The sequence below is a fragment of the Saccostrea cucullata genome, unplaced genomic scaffold (assembly GCF_032062105.1).
Source record: "Saccostrea cucullata isolate Sc308-1 unplaced genomic scaffold, CSIRO_AGI_Scuc_v1 ctg17313, whole genome shotgun sequence".
NCBI classification, from domain to species: Eukaryota; Metazoa; Mollusca; class Bivalvia; order Ostreida; family Ostreidae; genus Saccostrea; species Saccostrea cuccullata.
This window is the reverse complement of record NW_026924690.1, coordinates 2,011-24,618: the sequence shown is the minus strand read 5'-3', so window position 1 is coordinate 24,618 and position 22,608 is coordinate 2,011. Positions and strand designations below refer to the sequence as shown.

At 34.0% G+C, this 22,608-nt stretch overlaps 2 protein-coding genes across 2 annotated transcripts; both read left to right on the top strand.

The window, feature by feature from the left end:
* Positions 1-1,049: 1,049 nt before the first annotated feature.
* LOC134267052 (mucin-5AC-like) lies at positions 1,050-5,777 on the top strand (the record flags this gene model as incomplete). The annotated part of the gene is made up of 8 exons (XM_062749275.1): positions 1,050-1,209; positions 2,745-2,864; positions 2,964-3,015; positions 3,173-3,328; positions 3,655-3,774; positions 3,943-4,527; positions 4,821-4,937; positions 5,161-5,777. Coding segments are annotated over 8 exons (1,822 nt in total), but the record flags the coding sequence as incomplete, so codon positions are not given.
* Positions 5,778-5,859: 82 nt separating this feature from the next.
* Positions 5,860-22,047, top strand: LOC134267051 (neuronal acetylcholine receptor subunit alpha-4-like). Its single transcript, XM_062749274.1, has 6 exons — positions 5,860-5,932; positions 17,327-17,502; positions 18,963-19,007; positions 19,607-19,731; positions 20,773-21,311; positions 21,668-22,047. Exons 1-6 carry the CDS (start codon positions 5,860-5,862, stop codon positions 22,045-22,047), a joined length of 1,338 nt encoding a protein of 445 aa, XP_062605258.1.
* The last annotated feature ends 561 nt before the right edge of the window (positions 22,048-22,608 follow it).

Below are 22,608 nucleotides of genomic sequence, written 5' to 3'. Positions count from 1 at the left end.
TTCAGGAATAAGGTAAAAAGTTGACGTAAACATTTTGAGCAAAAATAAATAGTCTCCCTCATACAAAATTAACGTAATTAGAATCTGCCGGAAACTCAAGGGTCGTACAACTAAGATTTGTTTACTTGTACCACGTGAATTCTAAAATGGCACGTGCATGCAATGTAGGGTTTACAATTTTAATGGAATATTAGGTAAAAGCAATTTTCAGAATCAAAATGTCTTAACTCTCCTGTAAATCAATAATAGTTAACATTTTAGTATGCATTCAGACGAATTCAACATGATTTGGTACAAATGTTGACGTCTTGTGTATTGGGGTGCAGGAAAGGAAAATCCACCAAATCATACGTCATCGCGGCAAAATGTCAAACAAAATATCTCTCTGCAGTTCCAATACAATTTGCACTTCAAATCATAATGGCAATAATTTTTATATGTCATTAGTGCATTTTTATGTTGAGTTTACACTGATTTTTTTCTGTGAAAGCCGTGGAGATACGAGAAATGATAGCATGTATCAACAAACCTGTAGGGTAGAATTACCCTTCGCGAGCCCCACGTGAATGTCGCAGAGATCTCGTTTCTTCTTCGTCCAATGATTATACTAATCTCCCAACTAATTTTTTTTTCAGGAAAGTTGCTTTTTAATTTCAAGCCCTATTTCTTGTTTTGTTTTTCGTTTTTTCGACTTTGTCAATGTAGCAGGCCTACCGGGCTTCACCCTCTCTTACCATGCTGTTTTGTTTATGAAAACTACGCATGCGTGTATAGCATGGAATGTGGAACCTCGAACACGTTGCGATGTATATATTCATGTACCATAAATAATTATTTATTTTAATGAAATAATCAGAATTATTCACTTATAAAATTTGTAATTTTCTGAAAGTGTATAAATTTATGAGTATGAAAAAAATTCCAAATCCTATGGGAAAATTTTAACAAGTCTGTTTTTGAAGAGATGCGTGGTATTGTCACTTTAAAGAAAACTTTTCGAACACGCTAAATAATACCATACCGCACATAATTTTAATTCTATTTTACAGAAGTAAACCTGATTCTAGAGTTGGTAATTGTCTTACTGATGAAGCACTAATTTATGATACAAAGGAATTCAATCAAAATATTGCCGCACACCCCGGGCAATTAACAAATCCCAATGACCAGTGCAAAGCCATTGTAGGACCTAATTCATATTATGGATGGGTAAGTTATGTCTATTGACTCAGTTGTGATTTCATGTAATACAAACCGTCTTCAGGGGCCTTTCTGTCCCGCTCGGTAAAGCATGCATTTCCTATTGCACATGTAAAAAGACTCAAGATATTGTTGCTATTAGTTTTAATCAGGCAGCAATTGATAGCTTATCTATATAACATGGGATGAAACTCTGCCATTAAGTTACCACATGAATGGATGTTTTATGGGACACAAATTTAGCGATTCATCCGAATAAATTATATAATTTAGCAAAAGTAATGGAGTTTTTATTATGTGTTTAAAGATATCTAAATAGATGAATGGGAATAAATTGTTGGCGATTTTTAACTTGTCGCCTCTAATGCAAAAATCGAATCCTCTGCTTTTAATACATGTATACTGTAACTGTCCTGATTTACTCATCACATATTTTGAACTTTTCCTACATCTTGCAACTATTTCTTAATTGTGTCATGGTTTCAAGTTCTTGGTGCGTGGTATATTAATTTGGTTTTTAATCTTTTTGACAAAGATTATATTCTTAGTTTGACATACGTGTCACGTATCTATATAAAAAAAATCAGGAGAGGTAGTGCATACATTGTAGTATTGAGCATTTATCAATACTGTACATAAAGCATCGTTACAAAGCACTTTGAAAAATTACGCACTTTGAAAAAATGTTTATGGCTTGGTCAATATTCTTGCAAATCTAAGGTATGATAAATAATTTAACATGTTTGATAACTCTTCGGTAATGAGGTCATTTCAGGATGTGAAAGTGAGCGATTTTGATTTTTCCATACTTTGAAAATTCTTTCTCTCTTAAATGTTTTACTGTTCTTAATTTTTTTCCATTTTGAATGCATTTTATATGTAAACTAAAATTTATTGAAAGGTTTCAACGTCATACCAGTTATGCAAATATATATATTTTTGTACATGTAGCATAGACATCGGTACCGGGAACGGGGTCTTAGGCACACTAATGTTTTGCAAAGATATATATAGGCATTGAAAACTGGGGCATACCTTTAGGGGGGTCCACTTTCAATTTGCTACCGACGGCTATGTACAATGTATAAGAAAAAAAGTTGGACTGAGAGACCTTTTACTCGTCTTCTCCTTGTTCCCAATAAGGTTAAATGAGTACGTGTAAATTAAAACGTTTTTTCAAAAGATATAACTAATACAAATTGATTCTTTCAATTACTAAAGTCTGAGTATAGAGTTTTTTTGTTTTAAAGATATTTTTTTTAAGTGCGTTAAATGTCCCCATGGTAAAAATATTTATGTACACTCTAAACGCACTTTGAAATTTTTTTCAAAGTGCGTTGAGTGTGTCCAAAATTTAACGCACTTTGAAAAGAATTTTCAAAGTTCGTTGATTTTGTCCCAATTTTATCGCACTTTGAAAAAAATTTTCAAAGTGCGTAATTTTTACAAAGTGCGTTGCCACAAAGCATATATACCCAATATGCTTTTATGTGTAATATAAATATACACATATCTGAAAGATTTTTATCTTTGTTTTAATTTAGGGCAATGTTCTGAAATCATTCGCGGATATATGTACTTCAATGGCTTGTAACACGGGAGAGAGTGAAAATGCGTTTGTATTTGGAACTGCATTTAGGGGGACTTCATGTGGAGATAAAAAGGTATGTTTTTTCTCAACATTATCTGGAAAAAAGGGAATGCCATTTTCGTTTTGTGTGTAAATTTTAAAATCATGAATATGAAAAATTGGTTTATTTTAGTGGTGTCTAGAAGGTCGATGTGTAAGTGACGCAGAAGCTCCTAGCAAAGATCGTGAGTAAAATTTAAAAATGCTTTTAATCATACATTCGAGGATTGTTCGAAAAGTTCGTTGACTTCCGTCATAAGATTTTAAACCTTTCAACTATTTCATTGTATGTTTCAGACATCCCCATATCACCTTTTTTACACTCACCTTATTAAATTGTAGCTGATTGTGTGCATGGGGATTCAATCAAAACATTTTCCTTCCTCGAGAAGACGTGCGCTCAGGTTGTAGCTGAAACCCCTTCCCAATGCTATAAATCCAACTACATGACGAGCTGTTGCGAATCCTGTGGGAAAGCTGCAAACAAATTAAAACCAGGTTATAATAATGAAAATGTCGATTACACCATCTTTTTCAACATTGTTATCTAACGACGAACCTTAATTTAGTGTCTTTATTTCATTCAAAAGAGTATGTAAATGTATTACATACAGAAAACATGCCATAAAATGAAAATTAAATTTAACAATTTTACGAAAAGTTATTCTACTTCTGGTCATATATATCTAAAATTTTATAAGAAAATGAAAATGCAAAAATTCTTATTTTAAATTCGTTAAATTCGTAGTCCTATAGTTTCTAGGTTCCTAGGAGAGAACCTAGGAGACCGATTTCATAAAATTGATGTACAATTTTATTTACAGACTGTCCATTTGGCGATAGAAGTGACTCTTGTTCTAAGATTCTGACTAACCCCTCTCTGTGTTACGTAGAGGAGAAGGATTGTTGTGACACTTGTGATAAAGTGAGCACGGGACCAGAAGGTGAACTGATTTTTAAATTGTTGAATATTTAGTCTTCAGTTTTAAGCTTTTCTGATTACATTTTATCTGGCGTCCCTCTGTGTGTTAACGTTCGGCATTTTTAACTTTTCAAAGCATTTACGGTGTGGATTCAGTTTTGTACTAATATTTGAGATAATGTCTTTCAAGGTTGTGAATATGGTGATAAAATAGACACATGTGTACCAGAGGATTGTGGTACAGACGAAGCATACAGAGATCAGTGTTGTGATACGTGTGCTGACTATGTTCCGCCAATTAGTACTACACCACCACTGACAGAACCAACAACAACAACATCTACTACTACTACTACAACTCAGCCACCAACAACAACTACCCAACCACCACCTACGACAACAAAGCCACCACCCACAACTACGACTAAACAGACAACTACCACAGAAGCGCCAACTCCGTCACCAATTGTACAGACAACCACACAAGCACCAACTCCATCGCCAACGGAACCACCCACACCTCCTGCAGCAAGTGAACCAACAACACAAATAACAACAACAGCTGCTCAGCCAGTAACCACGGCAACTACAACACCAACAACAAGGACAACAACAACTGTACTAACCACAACAGCAACTGTGTCACCGTATCAACATATGTGTGTCAACCCTTCAGTTAAGTTTGGATTTAGGTCCTGTACAGAAGTGGGACAGCAGCTGTATATTCCTTGCCATAATAACATGTTTAGAAGATTATGCTGTAAAGAATGCGGAGGTAAACCTTGTTGTCTTTTATTAACACGTCAAATGAGATTAAAGATTTTCACTAGAGTTTTTGTTGAGGAGGAAAGTTTTAAAAATATTGTACCTCTTTAAAATTATAGTGTTTGTTTAGGGTTCGATTTTTTCAGTAAAGATACATTTTTTCATCAAAGGTTGGTAGTACTGAATGATTGAATTATACGATGTATTTTGAATGAAATCCGTTCTCCTTATTTCTCATTCGTAATACTTTTAATCCTGATCGTGGATGTGAATACTAGAAATTATTCATGTTTTATTTCACAGCATGTGCGGATAGACAAGACAGAAAATGTTGGGATGTACAACAGAATCCTGGACAATGTTTCTACAAAAATGTCAAGCAAGATTGTTGCGAGACATGTACAAAAATTGCCGAAAAAGGTGCATTTTTATAAGTTTTCTTTAATTGATTTGTAATTGAAATCTACAAAAGAGAAAAATGGTAACATCAATTATATAAATAATATATTTTAAAGTTCTAAACATCGTAAATAGTTCAAAATTTTTCTGCATTTGCTTGGACTTAACATCTTTTTCAATTGCATCCAAGAAAAAACATAGCTATCAAAACCTAATATATATCTTTCGTTTTATCAATTTTCAGGTTGTGTCGAGGATGCTAACAAATTCTGTGAATATTTTGTCAAGGAAAACCCCATTTACGTTTGTGAAAATTACAGATCAGTATGTTGTCAATCATGTAAACCATACCCCGTCAACGCTTTGTTTGCACGTTCTGCCAAAGGAAACACTCAACCTACAAAAATGCAAACTCAGATAGACTCAGTCTTGAAAAAAGCATCTGATCCTAACTTTGTGGTAGATTTAAATAAAGAACATTTGAGGGATATTCCAGAAGCTCAACAACTTGAGAAGGCAGGAATAAGGGAAAGGCCAAAGAAACCCGAAAGGAAAAAGTTTCAATCTAGAGGTTTCTTAAATCTTAGGAGAACCTCGGGCAATACTCGAAGGCCCGCCAATACTCGAGGTCGAGGATCCGGCAATACTCGAATCCGAGGAAATATTCGAAGACCACGTCTACAACAAGGGAATACGCGAAGAAGATTTCGGGCACCTCGAAGGAACAATCGAAACCGTCGGCGTAATGTTGGATAAAGTGTTGTTTTTTTTAATTTTATCTAACATAATAATTTACATCTTTTGAACTTAAGTGTTGGTCAATGTATGTACAGGACTAGTGCAATAAAAAAATTCTCTATATATTATTTTCTATATTGGAAGTCATCAGTGATGTATGATTATGCCCATGAGAAAAGGGTGCTAAAGGCAACTTTGACAAGGTATGGTAACCACGGAATCTGCCCCCCTATTTGATGTAAAAAGAAAACAGACCAAAGACAAAACTGTCAGTGATAGTTTGTAGTTAAGAACTTGGATTGATGCTTGTTATAAAACCAGGACTAATTTTGATTCAAAGCTTTCACTGAGGCAACAATTGGGTGTAGAAATCTGACGTTTTTTCCAAATTTTCTCAATGCTGGTGAATTTTCGTCATATTTGGGATACATTTCACTTCGGAAAACATATAGCACAAACTTGCCTATCTGAGATTTTTTGTACAAAACGTACATCTGATACTAAAGTATGATAGATAGGAAAGCTTGTGCTTTATGTTTTTCTGAATGAAAATATGGTGTAAATTGATTAAAATTTGCATGAAAATGACGCAATACGGAAATTGACTTACTTTCAGACATTCGTGTGACCTCTTTGTATCCTGTAATTTAACGTTAGAACAAATACTCATTTTGTGGCAGGGTGATAAGTGGTTTTCAATTTATAGACTGTTGCATCATTCTAAAAGACACCGGAAACCAGAGGCCAAAAAGGGGTCTTATCCTATCTTGTCCTTTGTGTAATCGACGAATTGAGGGTATATTGTTTTTGCCCTGTCTGTCCGTCTGTCTGATTCTGGGGGAGGGGGTACTCTGTGTTATTCGGAGTTAGATATATTGTGCTCTTATTATGTGATGGGTTAAAATTTATTACCGAAACAAGTGCCTGTGAGTAATATTAAAAAAAAATCTGAAACATTTACATTCAGCTTATTTATGTCTGCATGCTTGCCTTACGACCTACATCAAATAAGAACATAACTCCTCTTTAAAGAATAAAAATGGTAATGTATTGAAATATGCAATAAATGACAGTGGATCAAAAGCACAATATAAAAACATGTACAAAAGTAACTAAAATTATATACATCAACATCAATAGTTAAGAGACAAATAAAATCAAGTTTGTACCTGAGAGCAACAACAAGTTACATCAAATGACTAGATACAATTATGGTATGATTGACATAAAACATATAACCAAATGGGTCTCAAGAATGGTGTCAATCTGAAAAAGGGGGCGTTAACCCCACCTTAACAAGGTAGACGATATTTGATGAATACACGACAGATATAGGCTAGCTAATAGCTATGATGATTGTTAACATTTATGGTTAACAACAAGTTGCTGTCCTTTAAAAAAGGACTGCAATACGTGGACCATGCATATGCATGTGTTTCTAACCGAAATTCAATATATAAAAATACAATGATCTGCCAACTTGTGACTGATTGCATAGGCGTCGGAACCGGGGTAAGGGGGGGGGGGGGGCTTAGCCCTATTTTTTTTCCAAATATATACTTAGTATAGACATTGAACATTGCTGCGTAGGTTTAGCCCCCCTTTCCATCGACAAGTCGCAGTATACATTAAGAAAGAGGAAAGTGGTGGTACTGAAGTTTGAACCTGCCCCCCCCCCCCCCCCATCGAAATAGGATTTTCGTGTTTGGGAAAAGGACATTTCCCTTTTTTTGTTTTTTTTTTTTTTTGCTTGTCAGTTTTTTTTCAAAGGTACAGTTTTTTTTATACTTAGCCCCCCTCCCCCAATTTCAATTTCCTTCCGACGCCAATGGATTGTAGTCTCAAAGCAAAATTGTTTAATTTTATCTCCGATTTATACGGAAGAAATCTATCATGGTTAGAATAGATCTGATGGTTCACGTGTGGCACAGCTCTGTAGTAATCAGATTTTTTGTCAGAGTCCCCCCGCCCCCCCCCAACATTAAAAACCGTTGCTACCGACCTCTATTAGACGGTAATTGGATGACTGAAATATCAGATTATTCTGTGAGCCTTGATGCACAAAATTAATGCCGGTGAAAACTTGTTTTATCTTTTAAAAGCTTTAACTAGTCGTTGAATGACGTTTTTCATTCAAGTGGTTAAGTTACATGTACAGTATTGACATACTGCAAGTTCTTCCTACTTTTTGAAATGCTTGTGCCATAAAACATGTCGAATCAATAAAAGTATACGTATAAGAGAGAAATTCGGATCTGCCCCTAAATATATAGATGCGATATGCGCGATTTGCCAATAAATGGCATTGATTCTAATTCGAATAGGGCGAATTATTCTACGGGCAAGTTGCCTAAGGTGCGAACTCTCTAGCATATTCGCGCATGCGTAGCCTGTCGTTTGCCCATGGCAGGATATCCTGTTTAGCCTCGCTTATATATTTACTGCATGGACCTCAGGGTCCACGCAACAACAGCATATCACTATCTCTGTAAACATTAGAAAGATAAACATTGTGCTAACGAATTCGGGAAATTCTATAATATAATAAATATGGATCGACTCAATGCACGGTCAATATGCATTTATAATGACCCAGGTTGACAGATATTGACCGACGATACATGGAGGGCGCTTCGCCCTTTATCCCATGTTTCGCACTATCGTTCTTGCCCTGGAATACTATACTAACTAAACAGTGATTCCTTATATAAGTTGAATGTAAAAACAATTTATCTTGCCTGAAGTCGTCCGTATTTTAAAAAAATGTTCGTATCATTACGAATATGCTGTAGAATTGTAGCCCTCTCCAGAATTATCAGATTAAAAAATCGGCGAGGGCTATATTTTTGCAGGTTGAACCACCCATTAACGGTTCATTATCAAAAATGATTGATTCTTTGAAGCGTTACATGCGGGGCCCATCCCACTTTTTGCAAAAATAGATATAATATAGGCATTGAAAATTAGGGCTAACATTTTCTATTGGTTTAAACCCACCCACCCCCTTTCAATTTGCCTCCGACGCCTATGGTATTTACCACAAGCACAAACAATTTGTATTTGTATTTTTTCCACACATGGTTATTATGAAAGTTGTTCTTGCCTGTGGTCCCATCTTTGAGTTTGAAAAAAGGGTTTTTATCGCATTTTAGAAGCCATCACATGTGTAATTCGTCAGATGTGCAAAAATGCGCCTCATATCACATTTTTTAAATGTTGGATAGAAGTGTGTTGGCCTCCTACTTGATAAATATTAAAGTAACCATATAGGGGGTGTTCTTTACAAGTATTTATTAATATACATACAAATACACAAATACAAACACAGTGGGTTCTGGCCCGGGTCGACTTCTCGCTCCGCTGCTGTCCCAGACACGTCCTGTCAGCACGGCATCCAGGTGTAGAAGAGAGAAAGTGTCACTATCCCGCCATCTGATGTAATACAGACAGTAAGTCGTACCACAGGACAGTCGCACAGATACTATGTACAATATATTATACCCATTTGGATTCATGATTTAAATTCAAAACTATGTGATACTTCGGATTTTTATTGCTAGGGGGTTCGAATACCATCTAATGTCTTTATATTAAGAAAAAAATTTTACGAGATTTTTTTTCTCTCAGAAAAGGTTTTTTTTCCCTCTTGATTTCATAACTTTCAAATATTGATAAGTTAATTTAAATACTGAATATTATTTGTTAATATCTGACGTTATAGGTATTCTGACCGCCTTGTCCTCCCCATCTTCTCTCTCTCTCTCTCTCTCTCTAATGGTGTAGAAACTACATGACTACAGGATGAAGGGGGGGGGGGGTTCTTCACAGTAAAGTATGACAAAAGAAAACCAACGTAAATTATTTCCCATTTGACCTTTTTCCATTTTGTTTTGGTAAATAAAAATTCACATTTATATTACTGTACATATTTTCTCAGGATGATTTTTTGATAAAAGTTCGCTCGGTTAAATATAATTGCTTTTTCGATTAAATGTATTTTAAAAATCACTGCCATGGTCATGATTCATTAAAGTTGGTGTTAGAAAGCCGGGTTAGGGTTTAAAATACGACATGCTGGCTTAACATTGACATTTTGACCTCAAAGTAGAAAACATCTTAATTGTTGTGAATAAAAATATATTTATCAGAGTCTTAATATTAAACGGCAAAGAATGCGTCAATAATCAATGCAATGCCTTCATTTGTAAAATTACTTTGCAATTCTCAATGAGGGGAAATGTTTACTTGAAATCAATTATTCAACGCCTAATCGTTTACTTCAATCAAAATAATTACCAGTCCATCAGAGTTCATGGCAAAGTTAAAAAATAAATCAGTCTGACAAATACCCAGGTATGACTGTTCGTTGAATTCAATCTGAGTTGCAGTTGTAGAGTACTACCAGTAGATAATGAATGCCTTTCTCGTAAAGACAAAAACGCATTTGGTCAACGTACGTGATACTCTGTTTTTCTCAGGCACACATATATTTATTTAATGCTGTAGAATTACATACAATAGAAAGTAAATAGTTTATTTAAGACTTGTCATTAACAAATGTAAACAATACCTGATAGTTTGATCAATTTATAGCATTAATAAATGAAAAAAGAAGAAGATCAATTAATTCGGTTAGGGAAAAAATATTTTAAAAAATACCCATATCGATACGAGTAAACGATTGACTGCTTACGGGAGCATGTGAGAACTTGAATGATTAGTGTTGATCTCTCAATATAAACAAGGAGAACTCCAGAATATGGAACGCCGTCACTGCCTTATAGCAGAACACTACTATAGCATTGTGTCAACCTTCCATTACATTATGTCAACTCTTTATGACATTAACCCACACTACTATTGCATTATGTGAACCTTCCATTATATTATGTCAACTCTTTATGACATTAACCCACACTACTATTGCATTATGTGAACCTTCCATTATATTATGTCAACTCATTATGACATTAACCCACACTACTATTGCATTATGTGAACCTTCCATTATATTATGTCAACTCCTTATGACATTAACCCACACTACTATTGCATTATGTGAACCTTCCATTATATTATGTCAACTCTTTATGACATTAACCCACACTACTATTGCATTATATGAACCTTCCCTTATATTATGTCAACTCTATATGACATTTACACATACTACAATTATATTTCGTCAACTTGCATTTCGTTATGTTTACTTTTTATGAGATCTTAGTTTTTATTAACTGATGTGAAAAGCTCATGCCATACTGTGCGCACTCTTCTGTATTATGCCGATTCACTATTACGTTATGCGAACACGGGTATCCTCGGCCTTTATATGAGCACAACGTATTTTCCGCGTTCCGCAAGCACTAAAAATGGCGGGAGAGAAAACTGTCGTAGAAAAGATTCTCAGCGATTTGGGAATGACATCTTTAAATGAAAATTTTAAGCGACAAATGATTGACAATCTTGAAACGTGAAAAGCCTTAACACTGCGACTGTGAATTAAAGTCACGTCGAAATTCAATGGTATTTACTTTAATCTCATAATTAAATAAATCAAATATTATGAGTCGTGCAGCAATCATTTTTTTCCTTTTCTTTTGAATTTTTTTAAATAAAAGTCTTAAAGGAGATGGGTGAACATGACGAGAGATAAGCCCATAGCGCGACAAACATGAAGGTGAAAAATTAAATCTCAATTATATCAAAATTTTCCTTAATATTTCATTTAACATTAAAGTATACTTTATGTAAAATCTGAACAACTTGCACAAATCTCATGAAAATTGAATTTATTTGCCTATGAAATATTATACACACACGAAAGAGGACAAAACGAGTCATTTTTTCACACTATAACACTATTTTTCGTTATGAGTGGGTCTTCTCTCCATTTTTTTGAAAGGTAATTCTCAAAGTTTGCATAAAAACATACATATTTTGGTTTCCAAAATTACGGAGCAATGACCCACTTAAAAATAAAGTTTATGACATAACTTTCGTATCTTTTCGAGAAATACTTGAAGTCCCTTAAGTCAATGGTCATATCACAAACATGATTTAAATGCCACACTTCATCAGGACTTGTGTAGCATATTGGTTAACTTGCTAGTCTCAAAAGAGAATGCAACTCAGGATTTTTATTGCCAGGGTTCGAACCCAATGGATACCAAATTATTTTTCTTTATAAAAGAATAAATTTTAGCGAAAAATTTTCCTCAAAACTTTTTGTTTATCATGATTTTACAAAAATCAATGATGATAACTTTACTCTAAATACTAAAATCATAATTTGAATATGATTTTTATATATCTGAAGCTTGTGGGTTTTTTGCACGCTAAGCTCACCCATCTGCTTTGAAGGACATTGCATTAGTTTCACAATAAGCTTAGCTGAATTAAGTTGAAAACTTTTTTCTATAAAACTATAAAGCCTGAGAGCTTCTCCGCGTTCCGCCCTTGGTCTCCAACCATATACCGCCCCCTTCTTTGTTCAAGATTCCCATATCTGCCACTGATATGTGCCCATGCATGCTTACTAAGGCATATTCAATTGATTTAGATGAGCGACTGGTAGATTTTTGTCTGGCCCTGGAATGATTAAAAAAAAATACTAACTCCAGTGACGTAGCATCTTTTTTTGAAAGAGGAGGTCAGCCAGAAAAAAATCATTTACCCGAAAAAACTTGACAAGCCAAGAAAAAAAAGTCCAAGCCCGAAAAAAATCCTGTTTCGGGGAGAGGGGTCCAACTTCGATCAGTCCTATTTTTTTTCCAGATATATTACATTACCCATAGTGGATTATACTTCAACAAAAAGTGGGGGTGGGGGTGGGGGGCTGTACAGTTTCAATGAACATTACATTTTCTATAGTAAAGTTATTTCTGGGAAAAGAGGGGGGGTTGCTATTATGTGCCTGTAATTTGTCCTAATCAATCAGGACCCCCCCCCCTCCTTTCTTACCAGTCATTAAAACACGGTCGTCAACATTCATTATATACTAGATATACAGCTTTGAGATAATGTAAATGTTTTTTAACATCAGGTAATGAACTTTTGGAATCAACATGATAAAGAGTTAACACAATATAAAGATATTTTTAAATCACATAAGAAAGAGTTGACATAACGTAATTATATATCCACATCACGGAATGGAGTTTTGACATAATGTAATAAAGTATTGATGTAATATAAAGATATGTTCACATTATGTTATACACTTTTTACACCACGTAATAAAGCACTGACATAAAGGTACGATGTGTTCACCTCACATCATGATGCCCTCGCCGTAAGATAAAGATACATCCATATCACGTAGTAATCCTTTGATATAATAGAAATATACACTCTCAAAAAGGAATGGGCTTTTGACTTCATGTAATGATAAGTTTAATTATAAAACACAATTTACTTGACGTAATGCAATTTTGACCTCACATATTTAAGAAATGAAATGATGTACAGAAAAATTCATATCATGCAATAAAGTTTTAACACAATGTAAACACATTATCACTTCACATAATGAATTTTTTACTTCAAGTTATGAAGTGCTGACATAATGAAAGGATGTATTTACGTCATGTAATGCAGCATTGACATGATGTTAAGATATATTTACATCATCTCATAAAAAATGGACATAACGTAAAGATATGTTCACATCACGTAATGATAAATTGATATAATAAATGCATAGTTGTATGCTATAAGGCAGTGATGGCGTTCCATACCAGAAAATTGAAAAACAATTATGATGTCACAACGGGTGGGACTCCGCCGTTGTCGATAATCCCCTGGCAATTAAATCTAGTTATTCCAATTTACATCATCTGACGTCTAACATATAAAGGGCAGAATTAACATTTCTGTACTATGTATATTGTTGATTTTTAATTCGGTTACAGTCAAGATGGAATTACTATTTAGGAATATTCTGTACATGTACTTATTAAGTAAGTTTTTGCATCTACTTTATTCATGGCAAAAATATATATATTATGCACATATTTTTATATTGTTTTATATTCCTGAATTAGAATTTAAAAAAAAAATAATTTTCTTGCAATTGAAGTTAAAAAAATGCTGTTTCATTAAATACTTTTGTCTTTAAACTTAGATAAGTACACGAAGAATACTTGCCTATATAAATGTTAATAAATAATTAAATTTTAGTACTCACTTGCGTTTCTCCCCCTCACCCCACCTGAAATTTCGAATGAAGTATATAGGAACGTATAATAAAACTTGATAATTGTATGGATGCCTTAATATACATTGTATGTTTTCAGGTACATTTTATAGCATAATATACAAATTTTGAAAGAGAACAGTTATCATACATGTATGTGAGTATAGTGAAAATTTCTTCCGCCACAGGCCCGTAGATCGCCCCACCGGGGAAGAGGGGTTGCAGGGGCCCGCCCATCTTTTTCTGGTTATACCAATTTGCTATTTGCTAATTATAATATTTCCATAAGATGATGGTTGCACGACCTAAACAGCCCATGCCTACCCTCATACCTTTTATTGCTGTAAGGTCGATCAATGGCAAAAAAAGTTTTTGTCAGAGAAAGATTCATGTCAGATTATCTTGGGACCCCCCTCCCCCCTTACACACGCACACTTTTGAAACTGTCGCTATGGGCCTGCGTCACAAATCAAATCACAAATCTCTTTAGTCAAGAACAAAAACTCAATGAGGTGTTTCATAAACATGATTAAGAGATAACATATTGTATGGATGAATATATTTACCGCACATGTACAACCTGTTTGACGTATTCATTTCGAACACGAATTGAAACTTTCATTCTACATACTCAGTCACAAAACAATAACAGTACTCTCACAGAAGAAGAAAAACTATACTTAATGTAAATTAAGCGTATTACTTGATATTGAACATATTTATAATTTAGTATGCGCATAGATGTACATGTACATACGCGTATTTACCACGCAATGAATATTAGATATCGTCCATTTTCACGACTTTAAACAAATTAGGTCCAAGGGAAAATTCGCTGGACACAATCATGTACATGTATGATTGTGTCAAGAACTAAATATTCATTTCATTGTTTAAGTTGTAATGTTGAAATAACTGTATTTTTTGAAGACATTCCTTGTACAAAAATAAAAACCACATAAGCAAATTCTTTGATAGTAAGGAGAAGTTACAGAGATAAATCCAGATTTCTTATAACAAACCACTAATCAATTTTTATCTAAGAAGCTATCGATCCAATTCCTTCGTTAATTGGTCATCAAATGATATTGATTCGCGCGTGTCACAAAATATGTAATTGTGCATCGCAATTAACCTTCTGTTAATCAATAAATTAAATCTTGTTTTCAAATGTTATGTCTTTTGATTAATAATTAATTTTATACAGATTTTTATTTGAATGGGGATATCAAAAGGGTATATAGGGGTCAAAAAGGGGGTGTTGCTAAAACGCGGAACGGAAAACGGAACGGAAAGCGGAACGGAACGGAAAACGGAAAATAAATGTCAAGAAAAGAACCTTGATTCGGTATGAATCAGACATAAAAAGCAATATTCATTATATGAAAGTCATATTTAATGAAAAATTAACGTAAAATATGATATATTTGTGAATTATGCTCCTCTCATAACATGTACATGCGATTGTCAATAAAATACATACTGTGATTTAGATGTACTGTAAATCACTTTTTATTTTCGCGTTATTACGCGAGAGAATGCGTTCGCGAAATTTAAATTCTCGCGTATAAAAGTATTCCTTACGATTATATAGAGGAATAACGACTATTCGTGAAAATTATGTGTCGCTTACAAAGAGTCAATGCCAATCTCGCGAAAATTAAGTGATCTGCAGTAGTATATCCATCTGTCAAACGTTTCGTTCAAATCATTTTTTAGACAATGCTTATTTATAAATAAAAAAAATCTTGTATTGAAAAAGACGGAAGGAAAAAAGACTAGTAGTATGTATACATACGTGTATCGGTAAAGACAAAAAAGAGCTAGTTTTGACGTACTGGTATACAGATTATGCCGCATAAATTGGCGAATCCGGGAATCTTGAAATGGAGAAGGGGCAGTTTGGGGTCGGAGTAGGTTCCCTCAGTCTCACACATATATTGGTCACAAAAAGGACGGGGGGTCTTTCTCCCCTTTAAATTCATGAGTGGCATATGATATGCATATTGAGAAATTCAAATATGAATAGCTGCAACATAACAAAACACGTTTTACTGGGTCGTTCACCCCCACCCCCCAAAAAAGAAAACACACTTTAATAACTTAATGAAGCGTATGGACGATATATTAATTTTACTACAGTAAAGATTTACAACTCCATCTATCTAAGATTTTAATTGATAGGAAGCGACTCTAACTTGTATAAAATTTTAAAAACCAGTTTTTACAATCGAAGTGTTATCCGGGCTTGTGGGAAAGGGGTGCTCTAATAGTAATCTTATTATAGAAGATTTTTTTTTACATTTCATTTTTTTTTGTTTTACCAATTATCATGATTTATAAAGATAACAAATATCCCCCAAACGTTTTCCAGACATAACCTTTATACTATTGAAATGATCATGGAAACCTCCAACACTTTCTGTCTGTTAAATTAATTGTAGTCAGTAAGTGTAAGAAAATAATACTGAAAGAAATTGGAGCTATGTCATTACTTTGTCAGCGCTTTTCGTAAGAGACTTAAAATGACAAATTAAACTTGTATTGATCATGGAGGGATTAAATATGTAAAAAATATATCGTTTCTGAGAAATTTATATATTTTAAATGATTTAATCTTAAATAATATTTTCCGTTTTCCGTTCCGTTCCGTTCCGCTTTCCGTTCCGTTTTCCGTTCCGCGTTTTAGCAACACCCTCAAAAAGGGACCATTTATCAAAACGGCCAAAGATTCGGGCATTAAGATCCTTTGAAAGCGTTCTAAAGTTCTGTGATACTAATATTACAATCTACAATGACGCACTGCAATTAATTCTTACCTAGAAGAAAGTCTTTATGTTTTAAAGCGCGGGAAGGGGTGGTGTGCAAATATGCCCTTTTGAACAATTCTAACTCAGCCTTTAATTGAGTATTAAATTATAATCCCTTACGTCCAAGTATGACGGTTTCACAATAATCTAATAGTCCCGGGGCTTTTTTATTTTCAAGAATTACGATTCCAGGCATTAACAAAGTTCATTAAAAAATTATCCTCATTCTCTTACCGTTGCCGTTAAAAGGTAATAAACTATTTTATGGCAAAAATACATTTCGTTGTGTTGCAAATTAAGCTAGACACGAAGGTGGTCTTTTTTACAAACCCTATGCCTGTATGGGATGTTTCTTATCATGACGTCAAATTCAAAATCATCATTTCGAAAATGAATACCAAGTATATATAAACTGTTATAAATATAATTTTCAACGTCAAATCTAGATTGTGACATTGCTATAAACAACACTTTAAACACGTTTTACAAACTTTTATCTCTGGTCAGAGTAGCGAAGTTAAAATACAAATTGAAACTTAATTGGTCAGTGTGTGATATAACTCAGCATTGAAATGAACATTTTCATCATTACTTTTGAGGTCGAACACTTAAAATTTGTTTAAGATATCCTCAAGGATACTTAATTTCAATGTTTTATTTAACAGTCTCCTTGATGTTCCGTGGGGGCTATGCCCCCGGGCCCCCTCCAGTATATTCCCGGGCCCTAGAAACTGCTCTTCGCACGGAATTGTTTGAAACAGGGAACTATTCCGTTCTCCAGCGACCAAACCAAAGGGTCAATGCCAAGGTGTCCTTGACTTTGTTAACTGTTAATGAACTGGTATGTATTCACACTGATATGGAGTACAAGATTTTATGTTTGTATATCAAATTATTCTGATGAAATCGTAATTTGTGGATATATATTTTATGAAATAAGTTGTTTAAAAGAATTTTCCTGAATAAATTCATTATCCATATCCAAAATTACAAGTTTTAAGCACTAGCAATATTAAATTTTGATGATTCAAACTGAATTGACTTTAATACAAATACATGTACATATATTCTCTAGTTACGTGAAGATTAGTCCGAAATATCTGATGTTTTCCAGGCTTTTTGCACGATTTTGATATTTTACGTGCCATGCATAGCGATTTCCTGGCACATATAAAATATCAGATATGCTAATAGGATAAAAGCCTGGAAAACGTCAGCTATTTCGGACTACGTGACCATTAGATAATATTCTATGAAAATAAGCTAGAAAATGTTTTTGGACTTACATAATCAAGAAGAGATTTAATATTTGGAGTGTACGAGTATAAAGCTTCGTACGTTTGAAAAGAATTCATTGAGGAAAAGTTTTGTTCTGTTCGGTCTTAAAAAGAAAATCGATTTTTTTTATTTCGACAGTGATGTTTAGATCTAGTTAATATACTTTTTGATGAAGATGTAATGCAATAAAAGAGAACACACTATAACTATAGATTAATTAAAGAACTACGAATTTAATGCCCTTTTTATTAATGAACTTTGTCAGAGACATCCCATTAAATCAAAGTGCTGGGAAAAGATCAAAATGATTACTTTTAAAAAATCAATATATTTTGCATTAAATTTATTTCAAATTTTAATTAAAGAATTAATTTAGTCTTAGCAGACAAATCTCAGGCGCACGATGCTTAATGAGCGCAACATCCACAAAATCAATCACAAGGGAATGTCGATCTCTCTGTCATGTTATAAATTTTGTATTTACTGCCACCCGGTAAATTAAACATTTACAACATGGCATCTCTGAAGAAATTGAATGTAAAACAATATAAACAAGTTCTGTTTTAATTTTATCGTAAACGGAGTAGAAAATCGTTCAGTTGTTTATTTTGGATTTAGGGACTGACCGCTTCATATCTTTAAAAATCATGAAAATATATTAAAGGGTAAACCAACGTACATGTACTAGCTAGTAACGGTGTACAATGTACATATTTAAAACATAAACTGATCGGATGCATTAATGTACAACCTTTTTGTATTCCGGTGTTTGAACAAGGGAATTAATACAAAATATAGAATGAAAATGTTTTGTAAATACGGTCTGATTTTTTTTTTGGGGGGGGGGGGTGTCCAAATACATTGCATTTTTGTATGCACACGCAAGAAAATAAAAATATACTAATCCCTTGATAATCGGTCTTATGAAAACCCATGACGTACTTAATTTTTATTAAAGACGATAGTATTTAACACAGACGTTGTTGACGTAATGTTCTACAATCGTCATTATTTTGATTACAGAACATCAAAGACCAGCTCTTATCTATATCGGGATATCTAGCAGTGGTAAGATTTTAAATCTTTCTGTTGTCTATAAATTAAACTTTTATTATGATAGTGAGGATTTTCCCCTGTATATTATGGCCAAAATTTCACGAGAAGGTCACTTGATCTGCTTGTCAAGAGCAATTTCAAATACTGCAACCATTTTCCATTTTTCAAAGAATACAAAGTAGAAATTGTCATCTATTATAACAATCATTTGCAATCTAGGGGTGCTTCTACTTCAATCGAATTTTTGAGAGGGGACTTTGATAATATCAATTAATTAACATTAGAGGAAAATTCATTTTGGGCCAAAATTATTTCTACTTAACACTACAAAATCATTACATGTATTTATTGCTTTTGAAATTAATTTTCTTTGGTTCGTCAATTACCAAAGACAAATCTACAACGACCAGAATTGCCCTGTCGAAGAATGAAATATCGTTAATGTGTAGGACAATTTTTTTTTTCTATTTAACTTTAAATGTTTGTGTGACTAAGTACCTTTGTCTCTTAAATGCTTAACTATTTGATCAAAAATTGTACACTCTTCAAGACACCAATACATGTTTACAAGTGCAATATTCACCTAACATTAAGCTCCATTCATTTGTCAGGATTGGCTAGATGACCGACTTTCCTGGAGCAATACTTCGGCCACTTCCCAAGACTACTCGAGTATAGATTTTCTCTTCAGCACAGAAGTATATGTTTGGACTCCAGCATTGATCATTGAAAACTCGTGAGTATACATGAACTGCCATTTGCAATGTTACACATTATGCATCATAAATCGTAAACTCTTGGATTGGATCAGAGGTTATGATTGTATTACTGCATAAAGATTTCCCCAAAGGCATTGGCGTAATGTGTCACTGTGGCAACATGGTGTAATTGCCGTAGACATCAAATGCAAATTTATCAATTGACTAAGATTGAAATTAATATGCAAAGGTGTTCAGGGCAGTTTCCCCTAAGGTACACTGTACAGCCTTGATGACGATATGGAAAAAAAATGCATTTTCGAAAACATCTTTTTGCAACAGAAACAAAGGATTATCAGATACGAGACATTTTTTCATTCAAGAGTCACGAAGTCAAAGTTCAAAAACAATCAGGGACACATTTTCCACATTAAATTTGAAATATACCAAATGACCAAATACTTGTGAAATATTCATTCATGAAAAACAGAGATGAAGTACAAAAAAATGTCATTAACACCCATTTAAAAGTTGAACGTTTCTTCGATTTTTAAAGCTCGTCCGCGTGGAGTAGTGAATAAAGCGTCTGCTCTAGAGTCACGAAGTAAGGAGCTGATCCTTATGTCGCGGGTTCGAATCCCGTGGTGGGACGTAGTGACCGGTCCTGCGGATGAGACCGTTTAAACCAAGGTCCCGTATCGCAGTAGGTGCTGCACGAAAAAGATCCTTCCCTGCTCATTGGCCCTAAGTGCCGAGTGTAGGACACAATTTGCAGCTCTCCACCGGTAAATGGTGGCGTCTCCATATGAGTGAAATATTCTCGAGAGGGACGTTAAACATGACCTTTTGAGGTCCAATTTTGTTTCAAAGGTTGGTGTTTGGGCACAAGAGAAAAAAAAATCGCGTATCAGTCTCCATCAAAAGGTTCTAAACATGAGCGTTTGCTTACGCAGGTTATATGTATTTTTTTTGCAACAGCTGCGACATTAACCAACGCACTAAGGTCCATGTTGAGATTTTACATCAAATAACATCATAACATTTCCAAAGTTTTCTAAAATGATAATAATTTTTTGCAGCATTGATGATATTTCTATCATCAGCGACACTAAGATCCCAATGCGGATCAGAAGTGATGGAAGAATAGCATGGAATCCAGCAGGAATCTACAAAGTGGCCTGCGAGTCTGACATTACATACTACCCGTTAGATTCACAGACGTGCACCATCAAATTCAGTACCTGGGGTTACACGCAGGCAGAAATCAATCTGATTCTTGACGCTCAAGAACCGGTAGATCTGAGTTTTTACGGTGAAAACGGAGAATGGGATCTCCTATCTGCCATAGCTTACAAATCCAGCGATAGATCTCGAGGTGGACAATCGTTTTCTAGTTTGTCTTTTGCAATAACTTTGAGAAGGAGGCCGCTTTTCCATGCTCTCAACACAATATTTCCGGTTGTCTTGATGGCGTTTTTGATACCCATGGTATACAAGTTGCCCGCAGAATCTGGTGAGAAGATGGGATACTGTCTAACCGTTCTGTTGGCCTATGCTGTGTACCTAACACTCATTTCTGATAATATTCCAAGCACTTCGATGAACGTTTGCTATTTATGTAAGTACACATCCATAATTTCTTAATATCAATTAGTCCAAAGATTAAATAAAATTAAAGAAATTATTCCTACTTTAAGAGTAAAATATTTTGTGCAGAGTTAAACTTTTAAATCTTTTCAGAACTTATAATGATTGAGTAAAACTTGTTACTACTGTCTTTGATTAATTTTCAATCTTAATTTTAAAATTATTACATGCCAAATTAATTTGTCATATAATCATTTCAACTTTAGATTGAAAATTAATCAAAGACACTGTAGTGTTCGTATTATCGTGTATACATTGTACTAATAAATACATGTATATATCTTCATACAATCTTTGCTGTGTTAATTTGTATAACGTCTTTTTCAGCAATTTATCTTGGACTGACCATGGCATTCAGCACACTTTCTGTAAATATCGTGATTTTCGTTCTCAATGCTCATTTTCAAGGGGAGAAGGAAGTGCCAAATTGGATAAATAAAATCTACAGGAAATGTCGTTGCAAAAAATTCATAGGAAGTGACGTAGACAAAAATAAAGTTTCACCTTCTAATGACGAAAAGAAGAAAGACAATGAAATTCTTGTAGAAAGCGTGCAGATGGAAGATTACAGTGAAACTGAAAAACTGACATATCGCGAGTTTTCAGAGATATTGGATAAATTATTTTTTATTATTTATATGGTGGCAATTTCACTTACAACATTTATATTTCTTATAATTCTTCTTGTTCATTACTCCTCAATATAACCTAATGCATAATAAAACAATGACATATATACTTATCCTACATATAAATCGTTTTCCAGTCCCTTTTTCTTCAAGTTATACAGTTCATGGATTGTTCAAATATTCAAGTGTTTCGCTTGCTCTGCTAAACAGTAAATGAACACTTAAATTTATTGTCTTCATGCACTTCCTAGCTCTTGAAAATAATAGCAGGTGCGTAAATTCAAACAAAAATTCATAAATATAATCTTGCCGCTTTTTCGCATTTAGTTGCTTTGTGTAGGTCTTGCACTCTACTGAGTCTTTTTTGTACAAGTTTAAACATAGACATCTGACGAATGGATGATATCTCACCAATATTACATATGATATCATTTCCCGCTTATCCGAAGATTTAAAGATCAGCCTATACGGTATTTAAAGTAATACTATTATCGTGTACCGTGTATAGTGATATAGGTATAATGATATTTTAACGATACCCGGGCCCTCTTATGCAATTTTCTTTAGTTTTCAGAGCATTTCTATCCGTTTTTACTTCAGTATCAGCCAATTAGTTTTCTAATGTCAGCTAAACTATAT